Source organism: Cibotium barometz, chromosome 31, assembly GCF_041138505.1.
Source record: "Cibotium barometz isolate CiBa-2024 chromosome 31, ASM4113850v1, whole genome shotgun sequence".
NCBI classification, from domain to species: Eukaryota; Viridiplantae; Streptophyta; class Polypodiopsida; order Cyatheales; family Cibotiaceae; genus Cibotium; species Cibotium barometz.
In genome coordinates, this window is record NC_141076.1 from 39,506,551 (window position 1) to 39,526,818 (window position 20,268).

The window sequence follows — 20,268 nt, forward strand, 5'->3', positions numbered from 1 at the left end:
AGGTAGCTCGACTCATTTTTACCTATTTTCACACTTCTATGTTGGTCCAAGGGTTCCATGTAGTGTCACGACATAAACTTTTAGTTACAGATTTAAACTGTAGAGACATCTACATGATTGTTTAATTAATGATATATCACATATAAATTAGAGTTGAGGTTTGTCCTTTTTGACACACCTCTTCATAAACGAATGCAAATGGTTTGACTCATTAACTAATTTCATGGTCCTCTTAAATAGAGAATCTCAAACAATAGATCCTAGATTGGAATGTCTTATCCACTCCATTAGTCAAGGGGACCATGGACATTGCACATGTATATCTGGCGAATGAGGGATTCCTCATTACTTTATGCCTTGCTGAGAACTTTGGCAAGGTATTGAAGTATGTAGTTAAATCAGGCTTGCAACTCCATTGTATGTGGAATCTTATGTGTGATGGTGGTTGCATGTAGTGATGATTCTCTTGCGGTTGGGATGAGCATCTCCATTGGTCATGTCCTCCTTGCCACAAAAACTCCTAGAGCGGGGTGCCCTAGCTGGGCTGCCTGGTGCACTCTAGTCCCATGGTTCTGGTTCTCTCTGGTCTCGCCGAAGCTCGCCATAGCATTAAAATGCAATTCCCTTTCGGAACGCAAATCTGACCATCCACTATCTGTGTGGGAGACTTCCGAAGGCTTTTAGAGGCTAAAAACCAACCGTCCTTCGAGGGACAGGAGTCACTCCGAAAGGGGTAGTCCACCGATGTCTAAAAACCAACCACACGAGGGAGAAAAATTTTCAGGTTTTCTTGCTGAATCTTTGTCCTTGAATTAGGCTCTGATACCACTGCGGAAGCTTCGGAGAAGGATCGGTACTTCAAAACTTAGAAATCAACACTCTTTTCGAGATGGAAATTAACGCACAAATTGAAAGGAGATGTGCAAAAAATAGAGAGAGAAGGGGGAGATGGAGAGGACATAGTATTGGGTCTCAATTACCCTCTCTAGGGCCCCCACCCCACGGATGGTGTATATGCTTTATTGGAATGATGTAAATCTGAAAACAAATATAAAAAACTTGACTTGGCTGGAAAATCTTGCCCTTGACCTAAATCCTTCACCCCTTTGCGTTAGCAAGCCCTTGGCCATCTTGGCCCCTTGGTTTGCTTGAGCACTTGGTGAAAAATGAGATGAATGATGGGATTGTGGACCTCTACTATTTACACTACCCTTCAAGGGGAGTTGGCCAGCACAAGAGCCCTTCAAGGGGAGTTTGCCAGCATAAGAGGAGGCGGCCATCAGCATATTCCTACGACTGAGCAAAATCAGCATCATAAAATGCTTCAAAAATCCTAATAAATGCTACGTAAATTCCCTACCAAGCTGGGGAGGCTGGCGCTTGCTTCTAGAAGGCTGGGCATAGCCTTTGCCCACAATCCATGAGCTGGGCAGCCTATATGGGCTGCCCCATACTTGCCCTACAGCACTATGAAGGCTGTAACCTCCTAAAAATGGCCTTATTCTTGCCTTAGGGCTGTCCCACAGCCCTTCCATGGCTATTGGGTCCAGCCTAGGGGATGGTTTCACACCATTCCCATGCCCATACTAAGCTCCGAGGTAGCCCTATGGGCTGGCTCCTTGTCCTAAACATACTCTACTCAGTGATCTGGCATCTCGTACCATACCTGATACACAGAACCACTGACATCATTCTAGAGCGAGACTCACAGTGCGGACTGGCACTGTTTCATGTGCAAGATAGTGCACATTGATCTGCCCTTGGACTCATGTGCAGGACAATGCACACATGACCTCGGATGGCTGAGATGAATCCCTGGCTGACTCGTCCCCCCAAACTGGGCTCACATGGGACTAGTTCACCATTCCAAGTCCTGCACCTTCTGTACAGAAATGTCTACGTGGCATCCAAGTGCGGGATGCACGATGTGACATCCCCTTCTGCTTAACTTGATGGAAGGTGCATAGTCTCCAGATAATCCGTCAATAACGCCGGATAGTCTTCAAAAAATTCTCTGTCAAGCCATACCGCTTCATGAGTTCCTCGGTCCTGAAACTTTGTGAGGAGCTGGTGTAGTCTTTGGCCTGAGCCATGCTTGAGACGGTGCAAAAGGATCTGTTCTAGAACCATTACTTCTGCTTCATCCACAATCTCTGGTTCCGCTTCGTCTTTGACCTCTGAAGGGGGTGGACCTGCATATGACTTTAAATGACTTTAATCGACTGACATGAAATACATCGTGCATAGTCCAACTTGGAGGTAGCTTTCACTGCATAGACACCTCATTATTAATCTTTTCCTGGATGGGAAATGGTCCGAAGCTCCTGAAAGACAACTTTGGGCATCGCTTGCCCACCTGCTTCAATCTTTGCTTCATAATCCGAAGATACACCCAATCTCCTTCTGAAAATGTCATATCCCTTCGGTCTTTATTGGCCTCTCGAGTGTAGGCCTCTTGTGCTTTAGCCAATCTGTCTTTTACTGACTCTAGGATCTCCTGGTAAGACTTTGTCACTCTGTTCGCCTCCGGTACTGAAGACAGAGTCGTGGTTCACAACGACTGGAAAGGTCTTCCAAACGCTGCCTCATATATGGAGTCCTGCCAATATCTGAAGAAAAAGAGCCATTCAAAACAGCTTGAACTAAAGGGAAAAATTATTCCCACTTACCTTGCTGATCGTGGACATAACACTTCAGCACATCAAAGGCCAACTGGTTGTTATATCTCTGTCTAGCGGCCATCTGTCTATGGTGGGTGGAAAACACGACGCTGGAGAGCGGGAATGCTCCTCCTGAGCCAAGATCCGCGCCTTCTGCTCATCCAACTTGGCTGTCTATTCCGACGAGTGTTCGCATCATCTGCTGGAACATGTCTGTGACACTAAAGCCGGGTGCCCTAGCTGGGCTGCCTGGTGCACTTTGGTCCCATGGTTTTGGTTCTCTCTCGTCGCCGAAGCTCGCCATAGCAGGAAAATGCAATTCCTTTCCAGATCGTAATCCGACCATCCACTATCTGTGTGGGAGACTTCCGGAGGCTAAAAACCAACTGTCCTTCGAGAGACAGGAGTTACTCCGAAAGGGGTAGTCCACCGACGTCTAAAAACCAACCACACGAGCGAGAAATTTTTTTTGGTTTTCATTGCTGAATCTTTGTCCTTGAATTAGGCCCTGATACCAGTGTAGTATGTGGAAGCTTCGGTACTTCAAAACTCAGAAATCAGCACTCTTTTCTCATGATGAAAATTAACACACAAACTGAAAGGAGATGTGGAAAAAATAGAGAGAGAAGGGGGAGATGGAGAGGACACAGTATTGGGTCCCAATTACGCTCTGTAGGGCCCCCACCATGGATGGTGTATTTGCTTTAATAGAATGATGTAAATCTGAAAACAAATACAGAAAACTTGACCTTTCTGGCTGGAAAATCTTGCCCTTGACCAGAATCCTTCACCCCTTTGCGTTAGCAAGCCCTTGGCTGTCTTGGCTCCTTGGTTTGCTAGAGCACTTGGTGAAAAATGAGATAAATGATGGGATTGTGGACCTCTACTATTTACACTACCATCATCTCTGAGATTAACCATCATCTCTAAGCAAAATCAGCATAAAATGCTCCAAAAATCCTGATAAATGCTGCGTAAATTCCCAAGCAAGCTGGGGAGGCTGGCGCTTGCTTCTAGAAGGCTGGGCATAGATGGGCTGCCCCATACTTGCCCTACAGCCCTATGAAGGCTGTAACCTCCTGAAAATGGCCTTATTCTGGCCTTAGGGTTGTCCCACAGCCCTTCCATGGCTGGTGGGTCCCAGCCTAGGCCTTACTAGCCCACATGGGGATGGTTTCACACCATTCCCATGCCCATACTAAGCTCCGGGGTAGCCCTATGGGCTGGCCCCTTGTCCTAAACATACTCTACTCAGTGATCTGGCATCTGGTACCATACGTGATAAATAGAACCACTGACATCATTCTAGAGGGAGACTCACAATGCAGACTGGCACTGTTTCATGTGCAGGATAGTGCACATCTGACCTTGGACTCATGTGCAGGACAATGCACACCTATCCTCGGACGGCTGAGATGGATCCCTAGCTGACTCGTCCCGGAGTGGGCTCACATGGGACCAGTTCACCATCCCAGGTCATGCACCTTCTGTACAAAAATGTCTACGTGGCATCCAAGTGTGGGATGCATGTGACATCCCCTTCTGCTTAACTTGATGGAAGCTGCATAGCCTCTAGATAATCCGTCAATAACACCGGATAGTCTTCAAAAATTTCTCTGTCAAGCCATACCGCTTCATGAGTTCCTCGGTCCTGAAACTTCGTGGAGGAACTGGTGTAGTCTTCGGCCTAAGCAATGCTTGAAACGGTGGAGAAGGATCTATTCTGGAACCATTACTTTTGCTTCATCCACAATGTCTGGCCATCTATCTGTGGGTGGAAAATGCGACGCTGGAGAGCGGGAACGCTTCTCTAGAGCCAAGATCCGCGCCTTCTGCTCATCCAACTTGGCTGTCCCAGCATAAGAGCAGGCGGCCAACAGCATATTCCCACAATTGAGCAAAATCAGCATAAAATACTTTCAAAATCATAATAAATGCTGCGTGAATTCCCTAGCAAGTTGGGGAGGCTGGCACTTGCTTCTAGAAGGCTTGGCATAGCCTTTGCCCACAATCCATGGGCTGGGCAGCCTGTATGAGCCGCCCCATACTTCCCCTACAGTCCTATGAAGGCTGTAACCTCCTAAAAATGGCCTTATTCTTGCCTTAGGGCTGTCCCACAGCCCCGGGGTAGCCCTATGGGTTGGCCCCTTGTCCTAAACATACTCTGCTGAGTGATTTGGCATCCGGTACCATACTTGATACACAGAACCACTGACATCATTCTAGAGGGAGACTCACAGCGTGGACTGGCACTGTTTCATGTGCTAGACAGTGCACATCTGACCTTGGACTCATGTGTAGGAGAATGCACACTTGACCTCGGACGGCTGAGATGGATCCCTGGCTTACTCATCCCAGACTAGTCGTCCCGGACTGGGCTCACATGATGGGACCAGTTCACCATCCCAGGTCATCGTGCACCTTTTGTACAGAAATGTCTACGTGGCATCCAAGTGCAGGATGCACGTGACATCCCCTTGTATAGAAACTTCGAGATGTGGACGCATCTTGCTTGGAGTTATTTAGTCAATGTTTCTGATTAGATAGATTGAGCTCTCCTCTTACAATGTATCTCTAGTCTGACATATAGTTGTTTTAAATATATAGATATGATGAGTGACCACACCCGTAAAGTGAAGCTAGAGATCATCACTTTGCTACGAGGCACTGGACTTTCTGGAGATACACTGTCAGAGGTCATGGCAGATTATGTGGAGATGGATGATGCGGGTTTAGATGATGCCATCAAGATTCTTGGGAGATTCAGTATGCTCGTACGACCTGGAGAGGGTACATCCTCCCAGCCACATGCAGGAGTGGAGACTTCTTCTCATGCACACACTACAGCGCATTGGTAAGCTTCTCGATTGATAAAATAGTAATGTCATCCTTTTTTTACATATAGAATTCTTAATATATATATCCTTTTGATGTCTTTGTTTGCTTAGGACTCCTATCTCAGGTACATCACATCACGAGAGTCAGCGGCTTACTCTTGATGTACCTCTTGGTACTCAGGTGACACCTGATTCACATGCTAGTGGCCGTTCATCCCGTAGGTATATCTTTTATGGCGATTACGGATTAAATATCAAGTACTTTTTAAGAACTCACATCTCAATATATCGTATGTTTGTATTGCACATAGGCGTCCAACGGGGCAGAGTAGCACACCACCATTGCCCCCACCAGTGCCCCCACCAGTGCCGATGCGCACGTGCACTGGCACTTTGGGTGTCACATGCGACATCACGCCTGACGGGGGTATCCTTCAGGTCGGAGCCGGAATCGCCTTCAGACGTCGGATGAGAGACCTTTGCATGTCTTATCTACAGTGAGTTCATATACCATGGCAGTAAATATAAATATGAATTACAGTTTTTTATTTGAATTACACTGACTTTATTTTGCAATGCATCGATCAACTTGAGGATGATAAGAAATATGTCATCAACACATTGGAGATGGAGTTTGGGACAGGATGGAGTCGGAAGTGGTTGCTGAAGTAAATGTGCAAACTCATGAGTCATCAACACGACAATGCACAGTAAGTAGAGAGAGAGAGAGAAATGAAACAAAATGAAATGCTATATTTACGTCTTCAAAAGGCCAAAATGACCTATGAGACCAAAAAGTTACCACCAGAGAGCTCTGATACCAATGTCAGGTAGAACAGTGGTACTGATGATTTGCTGCTGTGTGGAACAAGCATGAGATCATACATATCTGTGGTCTCTCAATCTGCGCTCATGAGGCAGCTGACAAGCATGGGGCCCATACTGCTGTCGCATACATCAAAGCTGGGGTGACCATACATCAAAGCTGGGGTGACCATAGTGTCATAGAGAGAGAGAGTAGAGCTGGAGCAGCAAATGGGCAGCGTGGGGGGTGCTGTGGCTAAGGGTACTGTAGGTACTCACTGAGAGTGCTGCTAGAACTACTGCCACACGAAATGCTAGAAGACTGCTGGCTTCGATGGTCTACTGCTTGGCCAAGTCGATCCAGGGAACAATGCTTGATTGCGGGTACTGAAGGTTGAGATGCTGATACCAGGGTTGAAACGCGAGATAGAAGCCTTGGTAGAGGAGGGGAATCGAATCCCGATATGAACTTTCTTTCAGTGAACTTGAAGCTGAAACTACCCTGTACATAGCTAGAGCAAGAAAAACGAGTCTGAGGGGAATCGAACCCCGACACTAGCCACGAGACTCCCCACCACCCACCCTTGTTAGTAAGTTTTCAAAAGAATAAAAATCATGACTTTACAATGAATTATTTTGATTAAATCTTACCGAACATAGGTTGATCCGAACATAGGTTGATCCGTGAGTTGACACGTAAGACTAATAGTCCTCATCGTCATCTTTGAGATTAACCGTCATTAAAATTTCATCTTCATTATCCTTGTTGACTTCTTCGAACTCCTCCATCGTTAAATCCGTGTTGACGTTTATTTCCTCCATAGGCTCGACATCCATTGTTTCTTCCTCTTCGGTGTCTGTAGTGTCAGAGTCTGGATCGTTGTCGTTCTCATCATCTACAATGTCATCATGATCGGAAAGAAGAATTCTACACCTCTCTGACGTCGATGTGTCTAGATTCGAGGATGTAATCAATTCATCTTGATCCGCTTTCTCCGAGTCAACGCTATCAAACAAGTGCCGACCTCTAGGTTGGACATGCACAACTTGCCACCATGGATGAGCATCTGTATTCTTGTAAAAGAACGCTTGCTCAACATGAGTTGGCAGAATGTAAGGCTCTTTTGTTGCACGCAATAACTTCGAGGAGTCGATGGAACAAAATCCGGACGGTTCTCTTTTCATTGTGGCATTATTGCCTTTATACTCGGCACGAAACCAATCCACCTTCAAAACCACCTGTCAAAATACACGAATCAAAACTTTAGAATTATGTATAGCTTCAAGAAATCTACATGTCATTGTTGCATGAAGAGAGATGTCATTTACCTGCTTGAAGATATGATATCATACTTCATAAATGCCGACTATGGTTCCCATGTAACCAAGTTCACTGTCGATAAGATTTGTGTCTCTTGAACTTGCACGTGATAATTGCTGAAAGAGGCAACAACGCAAGAATCTTGAGTTAGAAGTAAGTCGTCACAATAGATTTTATCCAAAGATGTTGTCCATAAGCCCACATGTTGGTATACATTGTTGGAATTAGGGTTGCAGGAAAGCACACAAAGCTTGGAGAAGAAGAAGCAAGAATGCACACAACACAAAGTGTATTAGATTGTGTCAATGTACAAAAGATAAGTTAGCCCTAGAGTGATGGGAGTATATACAAGCCGGGGGAAAAAACCTCCTGAAGAGGGAAAAAGTACCCCGGCGGTCCTAAGTGTGTTCACACACATCACTGCCTATATATATGGCAACAAATCCCTCCTGGGAGTGATGGTGTGAACAAGAGCTGGCACTCATGTATAGGGGAGTGACATGCCCGAAGTAGATCAGTCCACAAAGGGGAGCAAGCCCAAAGCTTTGCGGAAAGCTTCGAACTTCTCACGAGGAAGCGCCTTTGTGAAAAGATCGACGAGGTTGTCCTGTGTTGGCACATAGGCCAAGCTGATCTCTCCTGCTGAGAGTCTCTCCCTGACATAGTGATAATGCACCTCAATGTGCTTTGTGCGAGCATGAAAAACTGGGTTTCTCGCAACTGCCAATGCGCTTTGATTGTCAGTGAAGATAGAGGTGGCAGACTCCTGTCCAACACCCAAGTCAGCCATAAGCCGTCTGAGCCACACACACTCAACCATAGTTGTGAAAGCTGCCCTGTACTCAGCTTCACAACTAGAAGTAGCCACAGTAGGTTGCTTCTTGTTCAACCAAGATATGCATGAGCTACCGAGCATGAAACAAAAACCACTTGTGGACACTCTTGTGTCATAGCAACCAGCCCAATCTGAGTCCGAAAAAGCATGTAAATCTGGCGGCAACGATCCCCCCCTTGGGATAAAACAACCCAAGATGTATGGTGCCACTCAAGTAGCAAAAGATGCGTTTAACTGCCTTCCAATGCTGAGACCCTGGGCTATGCATAAACCTGCTTACCTGTGAGACTGCAAACTGAATGTCCGGCCTCGTAATGCATACATAAATGAGGCAACCAACAGCTGTCTGATAGAGTGTGACATCAAAGTGATCTCCAGTATCATGAAGACTCAACTTCAAACCTATCTCCATTGGAGTAGCAATAGGCTTGCAGTCTTCAAGGCCAAATCTCCGCAACAATGTCTCAATATACTTTGTCTGACACAAAGCAATACCTCCATCACACTACTTAAATTGTATCCCCAAATAATGATGCAAATGCCCCAAATCTGACATCTCAAAAGAGGCATTCAAAGCAGCCTTAAAATCAGCAATATGACTTTCATTTGGTCCTGTGAGCAGCATGTCATCGACATAGAGAGCAATGATTAGATGTACATCATCCACACATTTTAACATACAAAGTGCTTTCTGTTGGACTATTCTGAAAACCATGTGCAGTCAAATATGCATGTATCTTTTCATACCAAGCTCGTGGAGCTTGCTTTAAACCATATAAAGCCTTTTTCAACCTGCACAATTTGTTTTCCTGCCCTCTTTGAACAAAACCACGAGGCTGCGATACATACACCTCCTCATGCAAATCTCCATTCAAGAACGCAGTCTTTATGTCCAGCTGATGTACATTCCAACCATTATGAGCTGCCAATGCACAAATGCTACGAATGGTAGTCATACGACAAGTGGGAGCAAAGGTCTCATCAAAATCAATGCCCTTTTCTTGAGCATAACCCTTTGCAACAAGTCTAGCTTTATAGCGATCAACACTGCCATCTGGCTTTCGTTTCAACTTAAAAACCCACTTACATCCAATGGCCTTTTTACCAATAGGAAAATCACACAAAGACCATGTACCATTCTTGATTATAGCATCATATTCACTTTGCATTGCAGCCAACCAATTTTCTGATTTTTGTGCCTCATCAAATGAAAGAGGTTCTTCCTCTTCACACATACTAGACACAGCCAAAGCATAACAATCTGATGCATAAGAGGCATGCTAAAAACCTAAATGAGTACGACTAGATATAGGTGCATCAATTTTACTATCATGCAAGGTTTGCACCAGCCATTTAGAAATACCTCTAGCCTGCTCATTTTCAGCCCTATGCTCAGAAATTACATCCTGTAAATCTGCATCAGAAATAGGCTGATCTATGATGTCGTTTGAAATCTGCATAGGCTGAATATTTGCCTCATTAAGACTTACATTTGAATTCCCACCTGTAAACAAAGGCAACAATGTATCAAATACATTCCGTGAGCTCACACCTGTCTCTTTGGTACATGATAACAAAGACTGCACAGCATCTTCCACAAAAACAACATCTCGACTAATCAAGATACGCTTTGACTACGGATGATACAATCTAAAACCCTTGCTCTCAGCACAGTAACCAACAAAAATGCATTTGACAGCCTTATTATCCAATTTTCTACGTTGTTGCACAGGCACTAAAGCATAGGCCAAGCAACCAAAGACAGGAAAGTGACCAATAGAAGGCTTCCTTCCATGCCAAGCTTCGTATGGAGTAATAGACTGCAAGGCCTTAGTGGGACACCTGTTGAGTACATATGCAGCACACATGACAACCTCAAGCCAAAATGCATGTGGCAAAGCTTGGCTCTTGACCATACATCGTGCCATCTCCATAAGTGACCTGTTTTTTCTCTCAACAACACCATTTTACTGAGGGGTATACGGCACTGTACATTGGTGTTTTATCCCACGACTAGCCAGAAATGCATCAAACTCTTTAGACATGTACTCCCCCCCTCGATCAGAACGGAGGGTGCCCACATTACAATTGGATACATTTTCAACCATAAGCAAAAACTGTTTGAAGCACAAAAACACTTCGGACTTTGCCTTTAGTGGATATACCCATGCATGCCTTGAGTAATCATCAATGAAAGTCACGAAGTACAAGTGTTTACCAAATGACGGAGTTTGCATAGGCCCACATACATCACTATGTACAAGTTGCAATTTGTTGCGAGTGGCCCGCACAGAACCATCCTTTGGAAACGCAGAACGCTGCATTTTGCCCAAAATACAGCCTTCACAAACATGTTTCAATGGTGCCTCAAGAGGGGGCAATGAAGCAACCATATCAAATTTCTGCAAACGCAGCAAACTAGCAAAGTTTAGATGACCAAAACGAGCATGCCATAGTTTTGCATCTGAAACTGCCTTTTCATCAGAAACTACATTTGCTGAATCTTCCACACACTTGTCATAAGAATTAAGCCTATACAGCCCACGAAACAAGGTGCCAGATACAATAATCGTATCACCAGAAGTCAAATCATGAACAGTACATCTGTCATCCACAAATTTGACTACAAGTCCAAGTCTAGCAAGTGTAGAGACAGACAATAGATTCTTCTTTATCCCTAGCACATACAAAGCATCTGAAAGTGTGAAAGCGCTGCCATTTGCAGCAGTAAGCATAATTTTACCAATGCCCTTTACTGGGTAAGAAGCATTATTGGCACATGTGATAGCATTCCCATTAGGGATAGCCTCAAGACAAGTGAACATATCACGATGCGAGGTAATGTACTTTGTAGCACCACTGTCAAAATACCACACATGAGAGTCAACAGAAACTGCCAAACATGCATCATGTACAAATGGGTCATACTGGCAATACACGCTAAACGCCCATTCTGTATCCTGCACAACATTTGCAAAATCTGCATTTGTAGAAGCATCCGCTATTGTGGCTGCATTTGACTCTTTCTTCTTTGCCTCTTTAGCCTTTAGCTTAGGGCAATTCTTAATGACATGATCATTTGCCTTACAATAGTTTCACCTGGTCTTTTTCTTGCCTTTATCAAGAGCCTTCTTAGACTTATTGTTGCTACCTGTGGAAGGAGAAGAAGTTGCAGACCTACTAATAGGAGAAGAAACAGTGGAAGGGGCTGCCTTACCACTTCTTCTCTGCTGTGCTGGGTAGCAATAAATGCTTAACCAACTGCACGCTGCCTGGCCCTGTTTTGCCTGGACTGCACTTCTTGCAAGAGCTTGTTGACTAAAGTATCATACTTGACAGCATCAGGTCTGTCCTCAGCAAGAAGTCTCCACGTGGAAGCAAAAGTCTGATATGTCTCAGGCAAAGCATCAAGAACAGTCTGATATGTCTCAGGTAAAGCATCAAGAACAGTCTGCACAAGAGAATGATCAGGAATAATCTCACCTGCAGAAATCAACTGTTCTTTGAGATCTTTAATCTCAGTAAGAAAAACATTCATGTCATCATCTTCTTGCATAATCTTCAATTCTAGCTCTTTACGCAGGTAAGCGATTTTTACCTCGTTATTACGACCTGCATACAAACCAGCTAGAATATCCCAAGCCTGTTTTGCTGTTTTAGCTGAACGAATATGTGGGGTGATGTTACGTTTGACAGAAAGTGCAATCAAGGCATGAGCCTGTGCATCTTTACCATCCCAACGAGCTTGTTCAGCAGTGGGTAAAACAGCAGCAACAGTAGAGCTACTAGAACCTGCAACATCCTCACAACAGATCCTACATCCACAGAACCTGGACGTACATCCATACCCTACACAATGTTCCACACTCCTTTTGCAACCAAAACATGCTGCATCATGTATGCCCAAAGTGGGTAGTTGCTATCTCCATCCAATTTGTCATCAGCAGCAGATAACATGCGAAATACATCATTGCTATTATCAGCCATGGCCACTGACTGAAACTGATGCAAAAGCTACCTGTAATGAAGCAAAGACTGAACAGAAAACAACTCGTGCTATGTAGCACGGTCCACAATAGAGTACGTATGCCTGTTTTGCAGAAAACTACACTATCGAAATTTCTGCAGAAAATGACGAAAAAACCTGTGCAGAACTTGAAATGCAAAAACGGAGCCCGAAACGACCTCAGATGCAATTTCTGAGAACGCAAAGCCCTATGGGCTATTTGCAGAGTATAGGGACCTGCAAGCGCTCGTGAAAGCTCACCTCAATCGGAGAACGTGAGTCGGAGGGTGCTGGCGGTGTAGCCCTGGAAGCCGATGCCTACTCTGATACCAATTGTTGGAATTAGGGTTGCAGGAAAGCACACAAAGCTTGGAGAAGAAGAAGCAAGAATGCACACAACACAAAGTGTATTAGATTGTGTCAATGTACAAAAGATAAGTTAGCCCTAGAGTGATGGGTGTATATACAAGCCAGGGGAAAAAACCTCCTAAAGAGGGAAAAAGTGTCCCGGCAGTCCTAAGTGTGTTCACACACATCACTGCCTATATATATGGCAACACACATTTGAGCCTAGACCAATAAATAAATTATTAAAAAAATGAGATTCATTTTTTTAGTTCAGAGTTTTCAAAACCCAACAAGTTACCTGTCTTTCACACCCGATCATAAACTCTCTTTGTTATGTTGAGATTGGCTCATGATCACTAACTGCCCGTTGTTGCATACGGGTGTATAACCAATCCATGAAAGTAGGTACATCCTTGTCGTTATTTACATTGGTTTGATGTCTAGATCTCCTCTTTTTACGTTTGCCAACTCGTTTGCTTGGAAGTTCCTTCTCGTACTCATTAACGAATTGTTGCATGCATTCACTATTATAGACAATGAAAGTAGAAATATCCAATTTATCTTGGACCTTAAGTCGAAAAGGGACTCCCTTACAATACCTCGTTTGACATGGTAGAAGACGACTCATTTGTCCATACGCGTGGAGCTTCAGAATCGGTTTTCTCAAGGTATTCACAAACGTAATACATGCATTCTTCAAGCATCCATCCCTCCACCATAGAACCCTCTGGTCTTGCTTTTTGACGTACATAACCTTTCAATACTCCCATAAATCTCTCGACCCAAAACATCCATCGAGTGCTCACAACACCAGCGAGCTCTATCTCGTCCACTAGATGGATTAGAAGATGAACCTGGATATCAAAAAAGGAGGTTGGAAATTCTTTTTCCATTAAACAAAGAAGCTCTATACATTCACGCTTCTTTTGTGGAATTGACCCTTTGGCAATCTCTTTAGATGTAATCCATCTATCAGTAAAAGAAAGAAGATATTAGAGATAATATTGTGAATTAAGAAGATATCAAATAAAATTTTATACTAAAAATTAATGACCGATAAATACCTTGCAAGCGATCCAAGGCGATATATTACATCTCGGACTCCTCTTGTAGTACATCCATCAATAACAAGGGGTAGAACACGTTGCATACATGATTAATCCGATCAACAAAACATGCAAGAAAATAAATACTTACAAAGATTTGGATAGATTTACCTTCACAAAATTGTGCCAATCATGTGCTTTTAAACCAGACAAGCTCTTGTCATCTAGAGTGAACATGTTTCGACAAGATGCTCCATATCCTGTAGGCGTATGAATCGATTGAATCTTCCTGTTGATAGTCTCCAGCTCTTCTGTCTTGAGCACCCATGGGGCAGGCTCGTAGGTTGTCTCACGTTGAGTTTCATCATAAAGTGGCCATAGATTGGGCTTTGAGTTTTGATCCTTTAAGTCATTTCTTGCTCTTCCGGTGTGTCTTTCAAGCCAACGAGGTGTTGCCATAATGAATGACCAACGTTCTTGAATATGTGCAAAAGATCAATAAGATGACATATCCTCAAATCCTTCCAATATGCCAAAGTATATACCATATCGAAGGACTTTGAGCTAGAGCACGTTTTTCTCTCGCTCACTTCTTTACAGCGTCATCATCATCGCCGCCCGCTTATGATCTCTGACTCCGGATCGATAGCGGGTCCAACAGTCCACTTTAGATCCCAATCCTTCGGTGTCATTGGTATTGGACATCTCCCTTCTTCTACCTTTCCATTAAAATGTATGGCTTGCCTTTTGTCTCATAGATAATGATCTTCAGATAAAAATCGTCTATGTCGAAGATATATATTTTTGTTCAGGTTTTTGCTATAAGTCGATCTCAACCAATCACACAAATTGGACAAGCTTTATAACCCTTGGTACATATCCCTGCATGGAAAACATAACAAAGATGATTAGCACAATGAACATCGTACAAACGTATCAGACAATATATATATTTAAACCATTTACCTGAGCAAAAACCATATCCTAGAAAGTCGTGATAGTCCATGCTAAAATTCCACGAACAATGAACTGTCTTTTGACCGATGCTTCTCGACATATCCATGACATCAATCCCTCTCCACAAATCTTGAAGATCGTCGATGAGAGGGGCCAAATAAACATCAGATCTTTAACTTATCGTTTTCCCAGAATTAAGAGGGAGAGTATTAAATGCTCTTTCTTAATGCTGAGATACGGGGGTAGATTATAGTTAATAACTACCCCACTGGCCATGTAGACCATTTACTTGATCTCATTGAAAATGGATTCATGCCATCTAATGCTACACCCATCTTTAAATTGGATGGTTCTTTTGCAAAATCTGGCCATCGCAAATCAATATGACTAAATGCAGGACTATCTGATGGAATTCGCATTACTCCATCTTTGCTCTTGTGCTCCGCTCCCCATGTCATAAGCATAGCTAATTCGGGACTTTGGAACATATGTTTTATACGTGGAGCCAGGGGAAAATGTCTCAATACCTTTCTAGGGACCTTACCTTTCTCCTCTTTATAACGAGGCGTTTGACATTTTGGACATGTGACACCGTCCTCGTACTGACCTCTATATAAAATACAATCGTTGGGACATGCATGTATAGAAGAATAATCAAGTCCAAGACTACTTATCATCTTCTTCACCTCATCATGTGATGCAGGAAGGGAATTGCTTGTCGGCAAGAACTTCTAAGAGAGTAGCTTGCAAGTTCATTTAAAATATGATCAATAAGAAGCAACCATATTTAGAATGTAACAAAAAAATATGTTAGATTGTTACATACTTCAAAAGTGCTGAAATGGATAGATTACTCCATACAAAACGGTTTTGAAGATTAAGAATAAGTAAGCTTGCACTAAGTCATGTCAGTTGGCTTCCTGCATAGATACGCTTTAGAGCTTCTTCTCAAAGATACTTCTCGTTGTTATTAGGAATATCGCTCGCACTATTATTTTGATACCAATCGTCAATAAAATCAGACATGCCATTGTCGTTATCAAAGATATCATCACGCCCATTAAAGTCCTAAGAATATTGTTTCTTTAGTCTTGCATACGCATTAGGATCACTCCTGCATAGGATCCTCATGCACTCTATTGACATGTGAGATACATCATGTGAACCTTGATTTGTGATATTGTCGATGTCATAATCCGGAATCTACATATTTGAAGGCAAAGAAGATTGTATCAATAGCATGCTTCTATATAAAAGAAAAGAGAGATGTGCATGGAATTCAATAATTATCACATATACAAAATAGTTAGAGACAATAAAAGACAATTATCAAATTAAATTAGAGACAGTAGAGAACGTGGTGCAAATTAAAGTGTAGAATTAGGGTACAAGAGGTCAAAATAACATTAGGAATTGTATACAATGAAGCTCTCAATGCTCGTGGAGGTCTACGCCATCCATAGTTGATCAGCAATTTATCACCAGCACGTAATGATCTAATAGCATTGACAACTATGTATCTTTCTACATCCCTACTCATATGTCCTGGTTCATGACTATTCTCACACTCCACAAACGTGCAATTGGTTCTTGAACTCATCCCTCGACTACTATTGATTAAACCTGCTATGTTTCCTTGAGAGTAAGGTCTTCCATCAACATAGAGTCTTTGTCCTTCTGCATGTGTAATCCCTCTATCAAAAAGAGAGGCTGCATTGAGACATAACCCATAAGTACTCATGCTCTGAATGTAGTGAGTAAGCTGATGCCATGGACCCAGACCTTAAATCTGATGCCCGTTTGGGTGTCCAAGGCCATTTGAAGCGTCATATGAAGCCTTAAAACGAGCAGTCAGGCTTCACGAGGAAGCCCAATTATATGTATAAGGCTTCAAAGGACACCCATATAAATGACGTCGGCTTCACAGGGTATATATATATATATATATATATATATATATATGGTCACAAAAAACAAGCGCAGAGATAAGCCTGGTTGCCGTCAATTTTAAGGCCTAGGCGTTGAAAAAAAACGCAAGTTTTGAAAGAGCGAATAAATGTAAAAGTTGCTGGGAGGCTGGAGCTTTACGCGCACCGTGAGCCTGTCTATGAGTCTTTCCATCATACACGTGTTATAGTTTCACCTTGACACAATGATTTTACAAGCCATTAAAAGACCTGCAAAAATTTAACAATGCCACCAATTCTAGCTGAGATTCTAGGTACTTCTAGACTAGTTGTTTGGTCTGAAAAGCTGCACACACTTTGAAGTTTGAGCACAAGCGTGATAGTGCAATAGAGAAGATACATGTGTGGTAATGTGGGAAGCCCGAGTTTTAAGGCAGAGAGTCATTTGAAGCCCAAGATTTTGACACAAGGTGTCACCAGTACATCGAGGAAGCCCGACATTGGGCGTCAAATTTAAGGCCTGCATGGATCCCATCTATATATAGGTCCACAAAAAGACATAAGGGTGACCTCTGAAATGAGGGGGCACATGAAAATCCTGTGCAATAAAGAGGCCTCGTCCTACTCCACTGATGGTAGACGGAGCAATCATGTAAGGATTGCCCCTGAAGCTAAAAACCACTCCATCTAAAGGAAGTGATCCTCTCTGTCATCCTCCGTATCGTCTTCGATCATATGTCTGTACTAAAGAATGCAAACGAGTAGGCAACGAATGATCTCCACCCGTCTCAGCCTCCAAAAAAGGAGGTAGAGGATGTCGAGAAACCTCAAGCTGCAAAATTGACAAATGACCTGTTCGTGCCGTGTGCGAGGGACATGTGCACCACTGATAGTGAAGTCATCCTCATCATCAAGTGAATATACCTACATATATAATATGGTTACATTATATATGAGCCTTTGATTTATAAAATAACCAATAATAAAACTGAGGGAGAACAGTCACATACCATAGGTCGATGTCGTGCTTGCTCAAAAGTACCATGAGTCATCTCATGTGAAAAGCACTCCCGTCGCTCGTGGCCTCCGATATGTGCCACGACAACGAGCGCACCAGCATATAATAGACTCATCGTAGTAGAAATCATCGTAAACGGGTTCATGTGCAGTATTGGAACTCTGTGCACCCCAGCCACCACCAGTAGGAGGTGGCAGTGTACCCTCTGATTGGTCCGAATCTGATTTTCAAGTACCATAAAAACATGAGTCATTTATCAAATGATTGAAGTTAAAAAATCAATAAAAGAAATAAAACAAGCTCTATGGTATATTCTAATGCTTATTGTGATATGAAAAATAAGCAGACGCTACTGTATGGTGGACACAAACAAGAGGAGGGCTGATATGTGCATGGAGACATGGCAATACTTCCGCAAGGAGAGACGCCTACGCATCACTTTTCCTCAGCAGAAGGTGTGTGCCTTTGCTAACGTATATTAGAATTAATATGAACTTTGCTAGATTGATTCTAACTATTCTCTACTCTATGTTATTTTGTTTAATCAAATTTACATAGACGACAGCACGAAAGAGACTGCAAGCTGGTCACACATCTAGACTAGGCCGGATGGGATGAGATGGATTTGTGGCCACATTTGTGAGTATAGACCGTTCAAATTTTAACTTTCAAAGGTAATATTATTGAATGAAGAAATCAATAAGTCTTTGGTTCTGTCTTGATGCTGCAGACCAAAGACTATGGTCATGCACCTACGGTACAAGAGATGGAGTACGCCACATACTACGGCTATCACGCTTTGCAGGTGACACTTGCTGACAAGCCAAATCCACTTGTGGGTATCACTGTTTTGTTTTGTAGTTTATTTTCATGTTAACTGTAATATGTTCTTATTTGATTTCACTAACTAATGCAAGAGCAATATGGCGAGGACAACATGACAGAGGTGGCTCGACAGGAGGCCGAGGGACGACACCGAGAGGCTGAGAGGAGCGGCGGCATGATCGCGGGTGGGGGCACGGGTGGTGGCGTTGGTGATGGTGGTGTTGCGGGTGGGGGCACGGGTGGTTGCAGTGGTGATGGTGATGGTGATGGTGATCACGAGTCCGATACTAGCGACTCGTATAGTGATGACTCATGTAGTGATCATACTTAGGGATCTGTTTTGTATATGTGAGGATTGATCACCACACACTCTAGACACATGTACATATATTTGTTGATGATATATATTGACGTATGTTCGTTGCATCACTGAATTTGTCTATTGTCAAACAATTAATTATTTGTCGGTAAGTTAATTAGCCTAAGTATCTATGAGAACATTATTTATTTATCTTTACGTTAAAAAAAAAACATGTACATATATTTGTTGATGATATATATTGACGTATGTTCGTTGCATCACTGAATTTGTCTATTGTCAAACAATTAATTATTTGTCGGTAAGTTAATTAGCCTAAGTATCTATGAGAACATTATTTATTTATCTTTACGTTAAAAAAAACAAACCCTAAACAAGGAAAGAGGCGAGGCCACGTAACATATCAAAAGAAGCAAAAGATTGGCAAGCATCAACAATTTCTCAAAAGCTCTTGGAAAGCTAGATAGAGACAAATCAGAATCTTTATCGCAGTTCCAGTGAGTGTTTTTCTATGTTAGGCTCTAATATTAACAAGCTTTTCATTTTCATAATTTTTGCAGAGGTCCGAGATTCTACACTACGTATCAACTCAAGCTAACTTTCAAGCTTAAAGATCCAAACTATGAAGTTTCAAAGCACGTGATTTCAAAGTATCAAGCTCAACATAAGCTATTACGATTACAATACCATGTACTATGTACCAATTTATGTACCATGTACCATGTACCAATTGCAAGTACGAGGTTCCAACATGATACCAAATCAAGTACCAAGTACCAAGTACCAAATCTAACCCTCTCTCCTTGTTGATACCCACCACGGGCTTCAAGCTCTACCTCTGCCGGCTATCACCTGGCAGCTATAGCTACGGAGTTTAATGGCCCTCCTTATATACAGGAAAGCATGCATGTAGGCCGACCAGCCAGACAGTCGTGTGGAGAGGAAAATGTGACAAGGAAAAAGTGTGTGCATATGTGGTACAATGGGCAGTGCCCAAGACTGGTACTCTAACAGGAAATAGTACTGCTTGAGTCTAGAAGGGCTTCATGAGAACTAGATGCTATTTGAAAAGGCAACAGAATCTGGAGCTCATGGTAGGCTACCTTCAAAATTTCCAAGGGGGTCCCTCCCCTCACGAGCTTCTAATAATAACGAAGAGAGAGAGTGTGCACTGTGCATGTGTGTATGATATATATATATATATATAATATGTCCATATGTGTGTCAGGGAGAGAGTGTGAGTGACAGGTATATAGAGTCTAATTTTCATTTAATTTAAAGTTTCAATTTCAAAAATTAACAATAAAAGAGAGCTAGATAGTGCTGTTTACCATAGTTCATGTTCGTTTATGCCCGGTCTCACTAATCTCTGCAAAAACAATGAC

The 20,268-nt window shown here is 42.8% G+C and overlaps 1 protein-coding gene and 1 pseudogene across 1 annotated transcript; one reads left to right on the forward strand and one right to left on the reverse strand.

Annotated features, from left to right (window-relative positions):
• Window positions 1-5,272: 5,272 nt before the first annotated feature.
• On the forward strand, window positions 5,273-18,895 carry LOC147620849 (uncharacterized; annotated as a pseudogene).
• On the reverse strand, window positions 7,004-7,486 carry LOC147620850 (uncharacterized). The gene has a single exon (XM_086825470.1). It carries the CDS (start codon window positions 7,484-7,486, stop codon window positions 7,004-7,006), a length of 483 nt encoding a protein of 160 aa, XP_086681596.1.
• Window positions 18,896-20,268: the final 1,373 nt, after the last annotated feature.

Coding starts and splice junctions, on each gene's coding strand:
- LOC147620850 (XM_086825470.1), bottom strand. CDS start 7,486: ATGAAAAGAGAACCGTCCGGATTTTGTTCCATCGACTCCTCGAAGTTA.